The 17,546-nt window shown below is 36.1% G+C and overlaps 2 protein-coding genes across 2 annotated transcripts in view; both read right to left on the reverse strand.

Annotated features, from left to right (window-relative positions):
- Window positions 1-17,546, reverse strand: part of LOC123673508 (dendritic arbor reduction protein 1-like) — a 475,514-nt gene that overhangs the window by 70,109 nt on the left and 387,859 nt on the right. The gene's annotated exons all lie outside the window — the stretch shown is intronic.
- Window positions 12,116-16,192, reverse strand: LOC123673509. The gene is made up of 2 exons (XM_045608029.1): window positions 15,672-16,192; window positions 12,116-12,708 (listed from the first exon to the last, which is right to left on the reverse strand). The coding sequence occupies exons 1-2, from the start codon at window positions 16,124-16,126 to the stop codon at window positions 12,294-12,296; spliced, it is 870 nt and encodes a 289-aa protein (XP_045463985.1). The 5' UTR covers window positions 16,127-16,192; the 3' UTR covers window positions 12,116-12,293.

Here is a 17,546-nt window from a genome sequence, read left to right on the forward strand (position 1 = left end):
GCTGATTTAATTCAGAGGCTACGTGATGAGATGCCGATGATGCATGGGGGCTGCTCTGTACGGGTTCCTTTTTGGAGAACGTTTAATTACGTTGTTACATCCTCGTTCTGCTGCTAATTGATCCTTGTTCGACCTTATTATGGTAGCTGCGATATTTGGTTGTGGCGTCCTCGGCAAGTTTTCAACGCCTCTAGTGATACTGTCTAAGAGATAGCGCTTCATTTGGCTAACTCATTCACCTCAAAGCTAGTAATTTTGTTAGTGTTTAGTGATTATGATAAATTATAAAAAAATGTTGGGATTGAGTTAGTAAAATGAATAACTAGTTCTCAAAATACTACCAGCTTGTCGTTGGGCTATTCGTTTACATTCTGAGTTGACGCGAATATTGCCTATTTTATTACTGAAGTCATAATCAAGTGATATTTCAGTGCTTTGAATACTGAAATTACGTATTCGTTTCACAAAATCACTTGTCAAGACACCGATGTTGATAAAATTTTGGGCGACTAGAACACTACACAATTGCTTGCATACAATATCTAGAGAAGCTGAAATTCGTATGGTCCATCTTCGACACTAAACATGACAACAAAATCGGTTGGGATTTGTAAATTTAGGCTGTTTTCACTGTTTGCCATTGTTTGAAAATTTTATATTGATTACTTTCTGATTTCTTTTGTACTTAACATCTTTCAACATATTTTTGAGAAATTTAAGAGAATTACAATTTCCCAATGAATTGTGTGGATACAAAATGCATCATTGTGCATTCTGATAGAAAGCAATTCTTTTATAAAATGAAGCATTTGATTTGTTGCAAATATCTCATATAAATATTGAAGTGCATCCAAATTTTTGAAGCCATCCATGTAAGAATATATGGAAATGAAATGTTATGGCTATATATTCAACATAAAATGGATACGTTAGACTCCATTTGTAATAAAACTTGTTCTTTAATGTCTACATTATAGCCAACTCTATTACTTGATTCATCTGGATTTTGGCATTGAAAATAAACTAGAAGTAATCAATGTAAATATCCACAATTGAATATTCTGCTTCTTTAAACTCATTGAATTTTTTTTCATATTAAAATAATTATGGCCCTTTTGAAAGTATGTCAATCACATGTGAGCTTGAATGCCTTAAGAAAAATACAGTAATGTTCGATAGCAGCAGTCTTTAGTCCGAAAATTACATTTTTACATCGATTTATAATAGCTGTATCTTTTTAACGAGGTCGAACCTGCAAAAATAGTAAAGGAAAAAAGTGTTTCTTTTGACCTCAGGAATCATCGGTTGAAATATATGTACAGGGGGGGCAAATAAGCGAGGTAAGCGGCTATATCTCAGGATCCACTCATCGTAAAGACTTGCGGTGAAAAATTTTCCCACTAAAGTGAACAAGAGAACACACTAGAAATTGTTTTGAAGTTCATACCTCTACCGCTAGGGGGCGTAATAGCTACCGTCGAGTAAAAAAATGAATTTTCCTCGAAAATGTTTCATATGAAGTTGAAGAAAAAATATCATCACTGTAATCCTTGGAAAATTCTCTATGTTTTCAAATTGTCATTTTCGATTTTACGACATCAAATAAGGGTAGGTGAAAGGGAGAAATCTGACTGATTGAAACGCCTGTAACTTCAGTTTGGCTCAACATTTTGAGCAAATTAGATCTCGTCTGAAAGATAATATCTTGTTGATTGAGGACGAAATATACTTATGATGAATTTGTTTTTGCTGCTTTCGATAGGGGGCGCTAAGTCATAAATTCATTGTTTTGTTCATTTTAATCCGAAATTTCAAATGTAATGATAGGATTTTCTTAACAGAAACAAAAATTTCTTCAAATTTGCATGAAAAAACCTGAAGGTCACAAAGCGATAATTTCAGGCGTTCTGAAGTTATGGCCGAAAGAAGATATTCTTCAACTGATGCACTGCGAAAAAACAAATTGTGATATTCTTCATCTGATGCACTGAAAAACTAAATTGTGTCTTCTTTCGGCCATAACTCCAGAACGCCTGAAGCTATCGCTTTGCGACCTTTTGGTTTGTTCATACAAATTTGATGGGATTTCTGTTTCTGTCAGCACCTAAAGACACAATTTGGTTTTTCGCAGTGCATCAGTTGAAGAATATCTTCTTTCGGCCATAACTTCAGAACGCCTGAAATTATCGCTTTGCGGCCTTCAGGTTTTTTCATGCAAATTAGATGGAATTTCTGTTTCTGTTAAGAAAATCTTATCATTACATTTGAAATTTCGGAGTAAAATGAACAAAACAATGAACTTCTGACTTAGCGCCCCCTATCGAAAGCAGCAAAAACAAATTTATCATGAGTATATTTTGTCCTCAATCAACAAGATATTTTCTTTCAGACGAGATCTAATTTGCTCAAAAATGTTGAGCCAAACTGAAGTTACAGGCGTTTCAATCAGTCGGATTTCTCCCTTTCACCTACCCTCATTTGATGTCGTAAAATCGAAAGTGATAATTAAAAAAGATAGAGAATTTTCCAAGGATTGCAGTAATGATATTTTTTCTTCAACTTTATATGAAACATTTTCGAGTAAAATTCATTTTTCTACTCGACGGTAGCTATTACGCCCCCTAGCGGTAGAGGTATGAACTTCAAAACAATTTCCAGTGTGTTCTCTTTAGTGGTAAAATTTTTCACCGCAAGTCTCTACGATGAGTGGATCCTGAGATATAGCCGCTTACCTCGCTTATTTGCCCACCCTGTACAAGTCAAAGACTCACCCTGTTAGCATTGAATATTATAAACAAAATTATTTCTTTTCGCAATATTAATAGTTCATTGAACAATAGCATTTGAAAACAATTCTTCGTGAATCTTTCGGCGTAGTCAACAAGTCGAGTCGAGCAAAAAAAAAATAGTGTATGATAGATACGTGTGTGAAGCATGACATATAACTGCACAAAGTATTTGGCTTGTCCAGAGTGTTGCTTTCTAGCGGATGTTTATCGTATAAAAAGTACTTATATCATTTCAATAGTTTTATCGATTGAAGTTTTCATAGCATTTTTCATATACATAGTTTTATATCAAGTTTTTGTTCTTTACTTATAAGTATGCTCTTAATTTCCTGATTGATATCACATTTCCCAAACATGTCACACTTGAAAAACCATACATTGTATTCTCCCATAGGGAATTGATGTGGCACAGTAAATGATTTTTTCTAAAACTTCCATAATAGCTCATACATTTCCGAGAAAAACTCTAGACAGCAGAGAAGAAAAGCGGATTTGAGACACTATCTCGAAATATTTTAGCTCCCCTTGAGATTTTCAAAGTTCACAGAAGAAGGTATATAAATTATAAACTTTTAGTGAGTTTCAATTTCCTAAATCGTTCAACAAAATTGAATTCACATCTGATTAAATCTATCCCTAATTCAATTATTTCGACAAAGTATTCGTGACGTGAAAATGACTCTCATCCCCTCGTTCTGTTGACGGAGAGGCACAAGTCATTTCCCCCTGGTCATTAGAAAATTATCGCACGTTTTGAGGGGAAAGGGCGGCGTGTTTTGCACCCTTAAACGGGGGTTAACACGAGTCACGTGCTGGGTAATTTGAAAATGGCCTTTTAATGTTGTCTGACTTGCAGTCGGCTCATCAGGATAATAGGCTGTGGTTTATGAAACGAAAAGGGGTTTATTCAGCTGCCCTATTCACGTTTTTTTTTTCAGGTGTCCGATAACATCTCTCTTCATCTATACTTAGTATGAGAATTACCTAAATATCAAGGTTTGATGTTTACGTATTAAACTTTGATAAATGCAAGCGTTGAATGGTTTGAAGAAACATATCGAAACATGTCAAAGCAGTATTGAAATTGCAATAAAACCCTCTAACAGACTCAATTAATATACATAAAGAAAAAATTTTCAAGCCTCTTGCTTCATTTCCTGCTACTTAATCAGCAATTTCAAGGAGAATAAAAAATGTGAGAATAGCATAGACGCGGAGTGAGGAGCTTTTCATTCATCCGTCTATTGCAAGCATAAATACCACATTCACCAATATATGTAGTGATGCTTTTTATTAGGCCAATTGAAAAGTCCCCGGTCTGATACGTTTCAAAATTTGACAGCACTCCGACCATTAGTTTGTGAGATATTTCGTTGTGAGTGTAGCTACTGTCGTTATTTGAAAAACGAAGGAAAAAAATTTGTGTGTTGATAAAATTTTGCTTTTTGAATGGAAAAAATACAGTTGAAACAAAATCTTGGCTTGATGAAGAGTTTCCGGGGTCTGCACCAGGAAAATCAACCATCATTGATTGGTATTCTAAGTTTAAACGTAGCGAAATGAACACCGAAGACGGCGAACGCAGTGGACGCCCAAAAGAGGCTGTCACCGACGAAAAAATCAAAAAAGTTCACAAAATAATTTTGAATGACCGTAAAGTGAAGTTGATCGAGATATCAGACATTGTGAATATATCATCTGAACGTGTAAATCATATCATTCACGAATATTTGTACACGAAAAAGCTGAGTGCAAAATGGGAGCCGCGCGAACTCACAATCGATCAAAAGCAACAACGTCTTAATGATTTTGAGCAGTGTTTGAAGCTGTTTAAGTGCAATAAACCTGAATTTTTGCGTCGATATGTGACAATGGATGAAACATGGCTCCATCATTTCACTCCAGAGTCCAATCGACAGTCAGCTGAGTGTAATGCACATGATGAACCGAATTCCTAGCGAGGAAAAACAACAGCCAGCTGGCAAGGTTATGGCATCACTATTCTGGCATGCGGAAGGTATAATATTCATGATTACCTCCAAAAGGGCCAGACCATCAACACCGATTATTTTATAACGTTATTGGATCGTTCAAAGGATGAAATCGATAAAAAAAGCCCCATTTGAAGAAAAAAAAGGTGTTGTTTCATCAAGACAATGCGCCGTCTCACAAAACAATGAAAACAATGGCAAAATTACATGAATTGGGCTTCGAATTGCTTCTGAATCCACCGTATTCGCCAGATCTGACCCCCAGCGACTTTTTTCTATTCTCAAACTTCAAAAGAATGCTCTCTGGAAAGAAATTTAGCTCCAATGAAGAAGTAATCGCCGAAACTGAGGCCTATTTTGAAGCGAAAGTCAAATCGTACTACAAAAATGGTATCGGAAAGTTGGAAGATCGCTATAATCGCTGTATCGCCCTCGAAGGCAACTATGTTGAATAATAAAATCGAATTTTGACGAAAAAATGTGTTTTACTATGGTAGACCGGGGACTTTTTAATTGACCTGTTACAAGGGTGCATTTGACTCATGAATGAAAGAGCGTACTTTTTTTAATAGTGTTGAATAGCCTATTACGCGAGATTGAGTCATGGTTTCTTTGAGACCGGCGTTTACACTCTGATTTGTACGGGAAGTCGTCCAAGAAATTATCGCATGGACTGAATGAACGTCGATGAGCAGAACGTACAGCAAAAACATACAAATTAAGTGGCATTGAAATAACTCACTTTGTAGTGCAATAATTTACAACTCTAATGAGGTATCTTGTTCGTTGGGGAAATCGGAGATTGGAAAACATTTCAATAATCGATCTTCGGTCGTTAGTCGAGCAAAGATGACTGACTTATTTATCGGAAAGGGATGGTTCTGCTCTGATCTCGTTCGGATGAGGTTAATCGTAATTATGGAAATCTGTGTGAGTTTTAATCGTTCTCCAGATAAATATGTCATCAGGAGTTAGTTTTCCGTTGGTGATTATGTATAGGGGTAGATGAACAGATTCCGACTTCTGTCATATATTGTACCGAGTATCTCATTAGGTACCACGTCTCATTAAGAATTTCTTGGAATTGGATACACTGTATATGAAATACGGGTCTTGCTTAGTTAAGTTGTATGGGCATCTTGGAATATCGAATCAACATTTTAGTATTTACAATGTTTCTCATGAGGAAACGTAAGTTGTCGAGAGAAATATTGACGCAATTAATGTTTATGTGCATAATAAACTCTTATTTGGTTGGAACGATTTGTGTGAGTAAAACATTGTGAATTTTTCACATTACTTTGGTTTATTATTGCCAATAATAAACCTTTGCAACGGTTAATGCTTTCAACAGTCGATACCGAAATTCGCTGGAAAAAATGAGAAATGCAGTTATAAATTTATGGTCTCTAGGGGCGCATGTAGGAACGAGGACCAAAAGCTCTTGATTGGAAGACGGTGCTTTTCTCTTTGTTTTCGATATTTTGCTCGAATTTTCTGTGATTCTGATGATACGACCAACACGAAATTTTGCATATAGTTTGAAACTGACATTTGATATTTCCTTGCTAAATCGCCGAACTATTTTTTCGGTATTGTGTTTCAATTTTTTATGGTTTTCATTACGCTATCAACAAAAAATCTAGCACGAAGGTTGAAATTGTAACTCTTAATCGGACCAGTTGTGTCAGAAATATTGGTTTCTTATACAATATTCTACTTGAATTCTCTCCGGTTTTAGTGATGAGAGCAGTTTGAATTTTTACGAGAAAGTTGAAACTGTTATTAAACACTGACAGAAAAGGGAGCATGTTACGGTTGTATAAAATTCTTCAATAAATAACCCAGGTCTGCTAAACTAAGCCAACATTTGAGAGAATTCAAGAAACATTTTTTGATTTTTTGTTAGAACTTGAACCGTATGATAACAAAGATTATTTAGGTTGTGCATTCCAAATTGACGTTTATTGAGTTGAATGTTGCTGAAATTATATGTTCACATAAAAAAAAATTATTAGTATATCAACAACATCGAAAATCTTAACTCCGTCAGTTTTGTGGTCATGAAAATATTGTGTAATTTATTAAAATAATTATCTTCTATTTTATATGGTTCTGGATATGCGATCAATTAAAATTTTGCACGAAGTTTTAAATTGTTCTTTTACATTAAAATGCAAATTTTCAACTTGTTCAAATATGCAGTTTTGACATATCTCTAATAGTCAGGTCGAATACATCGATTTTTTCACAAAATCTATCCACATTCCATAAATCATAAATTCTCAAATACGGGGTGATTCACCGGAATGGCCTATTAGATGTTTATGGAAAAATAATCATAATTTTGAGCTGAAAATTTGCATATTGGGCATATCCAAAATATTTTCAGATCTCTTGAACTTCTGGTTATACCGGATACATACTATTATTTCCTTATTTCAAAAGGCACACCCAGTATATTAATGCATCATTAGATTGCTTTCTTGATGGCAATTTCAGCAATATGCCATACCTTCGGTAAAAACTCAACGGTTCATGAGTTAATGGGATTCTCATGAAAAAAATGGTGGCGATGAGAACTCACATTTTTATGGATAGATATTTCGGCAGAAAAAGCTTTTTCCAAAAAAATTTTTGTCTTTTTCGATTCTACAAATACGTAGTATTATAAGATTGATTGCGGTTTGGACCAACAATGTACAGGGTGTTTATAAGATCACGAACTTCGACAACTCAAAAAACCTATATTTTTTTATTATTTCAGTCGATTCTATGTAAAAAAAATGGTGGGGGTTACTTAAGCAAACCATATACCTAAGAAAAAAAATGAATACTTTAAGAGTTATCGAGAAAGAACTTCAAATGAGGAAAAAACGCAATTCCCTAGTGTGTGGAGTAGTCTGTGACTAAATTTGACATTTCAAGAATTGTAATGAATTATTCGTGATTGAAAATTGTATTGGTTTATGGATTTCTCAACAATCCCAACGTTAATTAATTATAATTCATGAAATGTAAAATTTAGTTATCCAATTTAAGTTTCTTTCTGTGTTTTCCGGAAGTCACAGGCTACTACCACAGTAAGGAATTGCAGTTTTTCCTCATTTGAAGTTCTTCCTCGATAACTCTTAGTATTCATTTTCCAATTATTCGAACATTTGAAAATTCTATAGTAAACTATAAATATGAGAAGAAATGAATGATCATACACTGGAATAGTCGAATATTCATTCGATTAGTGAAGTATTCTAATTTTTATAATAACAAAAATTCGAGTTAGAATAGTCGAATAATTCGAATGAGTACTGAACTTTCTCAGTATTTTTAAATTAGCTAGGTATCTATGCCATTGCCATTTATGTTATAAACTGCCCAGTCTGAAGTTAAGTCCACATTCATCAGTTTTCAATTTGCTCAACTCATCGCTGTTGTTTCCAGCATTTAAAATGACGGTAAATCACGACATTTCGCATTGTCGACCACTTGGGTGGCGGTACGTCCATCCTCTGCGTCTTTTCAACAATTATATATGTAAATCCGCACTTCTTTTTCCGCGCCGTAATTAAATCTGTCTTGAATGCTAAATATTCCCCGGGTCGGGACGTTTCTTATGAGTTCGACCCAGCGTAAAGTATGGCGAAGCAATCGCAGCAAACGTCAAATGAACGTCATAAACAATGGTTAGGTAGGCCGATGTTGCATATCGATGAGCCGGGACATGGCGGCTAGCGAGGATATTTTTCATTTTCCGAGGACTATGGTTTTTGCATCTGTGATTGTGATTCACGAGATGGATATCGACAGGCTGATGCGGGATTGTAAACGTGATGACGTAGAAACGGACTAAACGGAGTCGAAGCGGGCTGTAGGCTTGAAAACATGTGTGGCTTAGGGATCCTACGCACTATGTGGCTGGAAGCACTGCGGCAGTTCGTCCAGCAGACCATAATAGAGAATGTGGACGAAAATGCTCTGCACACCGTAATGCGGCTGCCGCATGACCACCGGTCGAGTCGTTGCGGTCCGACCAGGGCTGCCAACCTAAATTTAGGTAGATCTACCTTAATTTGAACTAATCTACCTATCTACCTTTTTTGAGCTCGATCTACCTTAATTCAGCTCCGCGCGAACTTTACGGTTTTAGATCAACGACAAACCGATTTACCAGTAACGTGACTATGAAAAAAATTTATTCCTTATTAACGCTTTCACATCTTAATTTTTACGCACGCCATTGGATACGAAGATCTCCGGAGATCAGCGGCGGAGTTTCAGAAACATACAGATGCAAAGAAAGGACCGAAATGGGTAATGAACTGATAAATAACGATGGCTGCGCCTCAATACGCACTTGCTTGATAGAAAAATAGCGGTAGTAAATATGGTTGCATGTACGTAGGAAAAATAGATAGGTTCGTATTGCTGATTATGCAGATTAATTGAATCGATCCTTACGCTTAAAAAAAACAGAATAAAATAAGATCGTCGAAAGGAATGAGATGAGACCCTCCGAATTCATCGAAGGCTGCTGTCGGGAAGCAATAAAAGACCCTTTTGGGTGTTAAAATAATAAAAGTTTTTGGACAACAAGCGTTTTCTTGCGAATTATCCACATCTGTTGAAATGAAATATTTGAAAGACTATTTATTCTTTCGTGTTCGAATAGTAAAGAGAACAACTTTCTTCAAAGCAGGCTGTTTTAGTAGAATTGCTGAATCGGGATATTGCGATTTTGACGAAACAGAAAAGGTGTCGTTTTGTATAGGTAAGTTTTTTGCTGAATTTATCGAAAATATGAGTGCCAGTGATAGTGGAGGCGAAGGAACATGTCGTGGTCCATTACCGAAGAAAATAAAGTATTACCAGACCTATAAGAGTGATTGGGAAAAATTATCATTATTTTATATATATTTAAATTTAAATTTTAAATTATTACATAAATATATTTCTTTGTTTTTCAAATTTTTTTTATTATGTAAATTCTTATATTTTTTTATTAATTCATCAATATTTATCATTAATAAAGTATAATTCTATGGACTCAGTTCTTTCAAAACTCCTAAAAAAAAGGAAGAAATAATCTACCTAAATTTGGCCACATCTACCTAAATTCCGAACCTCTATCTACCTTTATTCGAGCTCAGTGGGTTGGCAGCACTGGGTCCGACGATTGTAAACCAGGTGGAAGTTGGCGACGTACGTGTTTTCATTGACGTGAAGCCTGCAACATCCAGGCATAAAGTGTCTCTTTCGAGGGCAGCACCTTTTGTCGTGGTGGAAGGGCTTGTAGTAACTGCCTGCTGGAAGTAGACAGTGAAACTAATACTGACCAGAAAATATATGTGGCGTAGCAAACCCCAGCCTGCTACATTCCCCATACCTCAAAAATATCATGTTCCCCAAACACAACATTCCTGCCAACTCCTGAGAAGATCCTCTAATCTCCACCCTTCCAAGCGACACCATTAGAGCAGGACAGTGAACCACAAATCCTGACATTCTACCGTAGAATACCAAATCCTTAGTGGACCGGCCGCACTGAAGCTGAACGTGTAAGAGGAAGGTTGGGGTCCTTGGAACCTTTCTCTACGGGTTCGGCGGAGGAGTAATGGAGGTTTTTAGTAAGTGTGCCCTTCACGAGAGCCTCACACTACCGCTACACTGTTGGGTGTCCATAAGGTGGATTTCCCTCCATTAAAAAAAAAGGTTTGCAAGAGTGGCAACTTGGCAAATCAAGCAAAGTCTGCTATGAAGCTTCCATCGGAGATTTTATCAATGATGTTCGCGGTGTCACATTTTGTGTGAAATTCTGCCTAGAAACATTTTTTTGGTATGTCTTTTCTATGTAATACCACCATCTACTAGAATATAGGTTCTTCCACCAAGTACTTGATGAATTTTTCCCTCACACCATTTTTAATCTTTGACCCACTCCTCCTCACCCCCGAGAAAAAATAGTTTCCCTTCCCATACAAACTTTTTTTCTCTTTCACAACATCCCCAGTTGATGGCAACAATAAATCAAATTTCGACCACAAAGTAACTGTGCCGCTGTTATTCCTGTGGTGGTGTATTCAGTGTTAAAATAATGCAATAGATGAGTATCCAAAATAAGATCTATATCTCTAATACCATCACTGTTTGCTTTAAATATAGCCCTTTTCATTATTTTAACTACTGACTCTGCTAAACTATTCTTCAACTTCCACCACTCAAGTCGATGTTGTAGGTCAGTGCTGGCTCTTTCACTGAAGCAATACTTTTCACCTTAGACATTGTCTTTACTGGCATCTTCTCCGAATAACTTATCCTTTATTTTAATTTCTCTCTTTCAATCACGAAAATGTTTCTCATGATTGCATCTAACATTGCCGTACTGAACTTGCAGTTAACCACCAAACTTTTAAACCCAGCTGCCCAATCGGCAACCTTTTCATTACTTTCTTTTCTGGCCATTATAGAACTTCAGACGTTCGGCAAAAACTGATTTTACCACAGAAGAATGTAAAAGTAATACTTCATTCAATTCTGCAAAACTTCTTCTTCAGAAGCACATATCATTCTTCATTCAAAGTATTCTAGAGAATAGCCCTTTTCAATTCTTCCTCTGTGATGTTGTTTGCCTCGAAGACTTGATCCTATCTTTCTGCAAATACAGCAAAATCGAAAATTTTTGGATCAAACAACCTCAGAGATCCCAACAACGCACTGGTCATTTTCGTTTACTATAATTGTTGATCCTTTATGGAGCGTGAATATAATTTTCAATTTAACCCAACTCAATGCTCTTTACTCATCATTTCCGAAGAATTTTCAACATCGAAACTAACGCTAAACAGAAATATTTTTGCATATTCATAAATAGAATTTGTGAAACTCTCAAATGTATGTGCCACTAGACCCTCATTGCAATTGAGGTTCTTGCCAGGGTTGCCACTCCGCTCAATGTGATGATTACGATCTTACATCCACAAATTTGCAATGAGAAGAGTTCCTCAACCAAACTGTGCTGGAGTTTTCTTTAAAATCTCATAAATTTGTGGCTGTACTTTGTTTTATGTCAGCCAATCTATATAGTGATTGACAAAAAAGTTGAACAGGAGTCCAAACGTTTTGGAAGCTAGAAGACATCATCCTCTTGTCAGTGACCAAAGCTCAATTTTTCAGGGTGGTTTACAGCTTCGACCAAAATACTAAACCACCATCTTTTTATAATTTTGAAGGAAGTTACTCTTCAACCGATACCTTTGCTCTTTGCAATATACAAGTGTTACTCCGAACAACTAATTGCACTGAACCAGATTTTTCTGTGTTTGGCTAAAGAAATCAAAAGTGAAGTGAAAATTTATTCATATTGATATATACAGGACATATATTATATGATAAAGGTTAAGGCTACTATGTCGTATTTTACTTCCAATCACCATTAAAATGTCCAATAAAAAAGAATAATGATGATAGACGTCTAGGGCTCAATGCAGTCAAATAGCCACATCATATAGAGATATCTTTATTCCTTCTCTTTTTCGTAAAAAGTAACACTCTTCTTGCGTCTAAACCTACTATCTTCACGATCATCACGATCAGGTGCATATTTCCAAACAGTCACCATGTAGAATTTAAAATCGATGATTAAGTAGACTCGAAGACAGGACCAGAAAGCGTTGCAGATCCAGACTATGAACCCTATATATCCGGCAAATTTCGTTATAAGAAAGAGGCCGAACAATTTGGAACCCTGTTGGCTTCCGAAAAATATCCTGTAGGACTCTATGAAGGTGCCGAAACATATCTCAACCTCCTTGTTGCCGTTGGAGTGTTCGATGATGCTGCAGAAGTTGATGAGTCCACCTGTTAAGGTTGAGTTGGTGACGAAAATCGCTAGGGCGGACACTATGCTCCAGGTTAGAAATGGAAAGACCAACCTAGGGAATGAAGAGTGTTTTACATACATCGATTCGAATAACATTTATTTTAAGGAAGACTTAAAATTCATGTTTATAAAAAATGAGAAAAGCACTGACGTTGAATTAGAAGCTTTTGAGCGCTCGCTCATTCATGTGTCATTTGCACCATTGGAGACCACATAATTGTATATAGGTATATATGAACTGTGATTAATAAATCACCATGCATGCAGATTAAATACACTGCTCAACAATTGATAGGGATCACTTTCTTGTTCTAAATTTATTTTTGAAATATTCGCTCCAAGATTATGAATTTAGTCAGATATCAGAGTATTTTCAGTTGATAATATGGTTCACTTGAGAAAAGAATGAAAAAATGGAAAGTTGGAGAGAAAAAAAGACTTCATTAGGAACACTCAAAATTCTGTGTTTGAATAACATAAAAAATTTATGATGAAACCACAAGAAGGCTGAAGTTTCGGTTAAGCTAGTACCTAGTTGGTCCCCCACGAGCTCGTCTCAAGCATTCTACCCTACGAGGCATACTTTCGATCAAACGATTTATAAAATTTTGGGGCAAATTCGTCCAAATATCGCGTAAAGCGTTAGAAAGGTCCTCCAGGTTATTGATCGGTTGTTCTAAGGTTGACAATTGTCTAGACATCTCAGATCAGACATGTTCGATGCAATTCATGTCTGGAGAGCGAGCTGGCCAGTCCATCCTATCAATAGCATGAGTTTCTAGCGCTTCATTAACCAGACGACTACGGTGTGGACGGGCATTATCGTCAATTAAAATGAAATTCTCGCCCACGGAAGCCGCAAACGGAACAATTATGGGTTCAATAATCATATCGTGATATCTCTGGCTGGTCATGGTGGTGTTCTGCAGAAAAACCAACTCTGTGCGTTGGTTCAAACAAATGCCTCCCCATACACATATAGAACCTCCGCCAAAAGCTGTTGTGGATACCATAAACTGTTCTGCATACCTTTGACCTCTTTCCCTCCAAGCAAGAATACGTCCATCGGAGTTGACCAAACGAAATCTAGACTCATCCGTAAATAAACATCGGCTCCAATCTTCAAGTGTCCAATTGCGGTGCTCCTCAGCCCATTGCCGTCGATGAACCCGGTGTTCCCTATTCAAACGGGGATGTTGTACCCTCCTACGTGCTCTCAAACCACGAACATGTAGTCGTCGTCTTACAGTCTGGTTCGAAATTAGAACTCCTGTTGCAACTCTCAGTGATCTATTGAGCCGCGACGCCGGGTAAGTGGGATTTCTCCAAATACAATATAATAATGAGAGTAACAATCATAATAATAATACCAATAATGATAATAAACAAAAAACAATTTAAAATTATATTACATTTCTTGCTATTGCCTATATAATTTTAAATTGTTTTTTATTTATTATCATTATTGGTATTATTATTATGATTGTTACTCTCATTATTATATTGTATTTGATTGATCTACTCATTCATTTTGCCAACGATCATATTATTAAATTGTATTCATTCGTATGTGTGAAGTTCAAAAAGTTCATAGAAAAAAAAAATTATTATCAAGAATTCGTGGGTTAATATCGGAAGTTCCATTCATAGTTTGCCTCCAACACTTGGACTTCTATATTCTACCAGGATAGTACTATATTGTATCAAAACTGCAGACATTTTCACGGATTCGTTTGTCTGTGAGACGCTATCATCAATTTCGAGACATTCTGAGGAAAATGTCTTGGCACCCCATTGTCAGATTATCGAGATTTGTGAGGAACAAATCACATATCATATGTAAATGACATCAATAGTGATCACAATTGTTATCCCTGAGGATATATGATTATGATTTTCCCATTTTCCCCCATTACAGCTCGCGATGCCTGGTTATGAACATTTCGGCTAACATATTTGATATTATTGGACATCAGATATATGAGGATTCAGTTATAATGGCCTCTCTTAAAAAAATCTCACAATATGTCGTTTCTCGGTCATGTGAATTATTCTGGCGTCATCTTGTGGCATGAAAAGATGTATGGAAGATCTTGGATTTTGTGTCTCATTTCATAGCCAATGTGGAGCAGTGTATAAAAAATTATCGATGGCGGTGCCTAATATAACCAAGGAAGATCATTTCTCAGTCGGGTTCTGGCCGCCGAACATCCAAATTCGATCAAAACCAGAAATGAGAGCTCCCCGATTGATGAGCAAAAACCCCGAAAATTGCAAAAAATCCATTTTCAAAGCTCCATATCTCGAAAACTGTCCATTTTTGAGCTTTGTGGCTAGGGACTTTTCTGATCAGTTCATCAAGAACTACAACATATCAAAAATTCAGCCAAATTCACGGAAAGCCATTTCCCATACTAAACGTGCGGGGTCCTTTGCGATATAACGGTCTTCCCTTGCAGATGTTACTCTGGGTCGACCATGCACCGGTCTCTGGGCAACTGGGAAACTTTCAAAAAAAGGGCTATGTGCCTCATTGAAATTCGTGGAATACTTAAACGTTGCGCAATCTGGTGGTTGGACAAAGATTCTTCATGTAGAGCTACTATTCTTGCCCGGTCAAGCTGAAAAATTGGACGGTATTTTCCACGGAATATTCTCAATATTACAACTCTGGTTATTCGCTGAAAACAGATTAATTTCGAATACATCAGTATTCTCCTGCTACAATGTACCAAAAAAACTATCTAAATATATTCCTTGGTTCAAAATTTATGGTAATATTACATTTATAACTTTTATCGCTATGACTAGTTTGAACACTAGAACCAGCGTTGACGGGAATTTTCTGATCAGTTTTTTTTAATAAGGGCATAAAGGTCTACAAAAGCAATACTATCATTTGAAATGAACCTGTTAACATTTTTCCAAGATTCAGGTTCCTGGTCCTTTCTAATGTAAAGAGAAATAATGATTCACCAATCTTCGTCGTATCTATAAAACAGTTTTTCTACCAACCTGTGAGGTTTACCAATAATCTGCCTCTGCAGCACGGTACTACCCCTGCCAGAAATCGAAAAAAATACGATCCAGATCAAAGAGCTAAGCATAGATGCGACGTGTAGAAACTGCACGAAATCGCAAAGTCTGGGTTCGCCCCATCTGGACCTCTTTATATCGATTTCATGCCCTGCACTCCTCGGCAATACAGCATCCCATAGCGATGCGTTGGAAAATATGGTCAGGTTGTGCTTTTTGACACTATGTTCTGTGACCACCATCAGCTTGGCGAAGAGGATGCACTGGAATTTGAAATTCCCGAGGTAGAGACCGAAGGAATAGGCTGCCACCCATCCACTGAAGGCGGTGAGGGAGAGGAGCAGGATGTGAACGAAGTTCCAGATCAATCTGACTTCCTCTGGCTTCTTGGGCGTCGCTTCCAAGAACTGCCGGTGGATGTAACGTATTGGCATTTTTTAGGTACGACGTGACATCAGTTTGATATGTAGGTTTGTAGGGTTAGATCATAGAGTAATAAACAGGATTATTATTTTGATGGTTAGATTAAGATATATCTTGGGTTTGATCTATGGTCTTGATCAGGGATGTCCAAGTTTCAAAATATTTTTTTATGCTGGTATGAATCAATAATTTATCAATTCCTTAATAAACGTGTGAGGGACAAATTTGAGGTGACGAAAAAGATTGTTTTATACCCAAAGCTTTTTATTCATATTTTTTTTATTTGTCATTTATTGACAATTAAGATGTCTAGAGATACTGGTGTGGCCATTGGTTATATTTTGTTCAAGTCAATTTTGTGACGTGAAATAGAAGTTACTGATACTTCTGTAGGTGGCGCTATTGAATGAATATATTACTAAGGAAACGAAGCAAAATTCAATACAAGGAAATCAACTACATTTCTTGATATATGCTTTGGCCACAAAAGTTCTAGTTTAATTTTGACTTTCTTAAGATTGAGATCCTGACGCCAAGTAAATGTTTTTCTCGTATTTTTTTACATGAATCTTAACATTTACGTTACTCATGTATGAATTTTATATAAAAAAAAAAAATTATGATCCCAATGAAGTTAAACGTCTATGTAAAATCGACTGACTATTCTATACATGATACTGCGAAATCTTCATTCTGGAAACTGAAGTACCTATATAGCCTATCATTAAAAAAGAAATCGCCTAAGGTTCTGTAAGCCAGATTCCTTATTGGTGTCAAAACTATCTCAGATAACATCCGTTGGAACCCTCGTTTAGGTAATTAAGAAGTCGACCACCAAGGATTCAAGCTTCTTCTTGACTTTACAAGCAATTCAGGTGAACAGGAGAAAATGTGCCATGTCCGATTCATTTTTCGGTCCCAACATTCTTCATGAAATGTGTGAAAGTGAGGACATAACATGATTCAAACTAATGATGAAAAAATTATTGTACTATCGGAATTCGAATGAAATCAGTTGCTACCTGATTTTGATACTAATGGTATTATTTTAAATCCCGATGAACTAAAATTTTTTCAATTGTGATTCAGAAACCGTGAAAGGCAAATTGAAATTCAGAAGATCGAAATTGTAATTCAGAATTGGAAGTTGTTATTCAGAATAGCGAATTTGAAATTCAGAAAAAGGACTTTTTATTCAGTTTCAGAAACAGTAAATTGTATTCCAGAATATTAATATGTAAATCAGAAAATGAAAGGAAAATTTGATTTCAGAAAATATAAATTGGAATTTGCTGATTTTATTTGTTATAGAAATTGTTATGGTTTATATCAAAAAAACACAAGATTGTAATATAACTTCAAAAATCAATGGCAATAAAAAATAAATTATAACACCAATGGATTCTGCTAAAAAAGAATGCCTGTAGGATG

The sequence above is a fragment of the Harmonia axyridis genome, chromosome 2 (assembly GCF_914767665.1).
Source record: "Harmonia axyridis chromosome 2, icHarAxyr1.1, whole genome shotgun sequence".
Classification (NCBI taxonomy): Eukaryota; Metazoa; Arthropoda; class Insecta; order Coleoptera; family Coccinellidae; genus Harmonia; species Harmonia axyridis.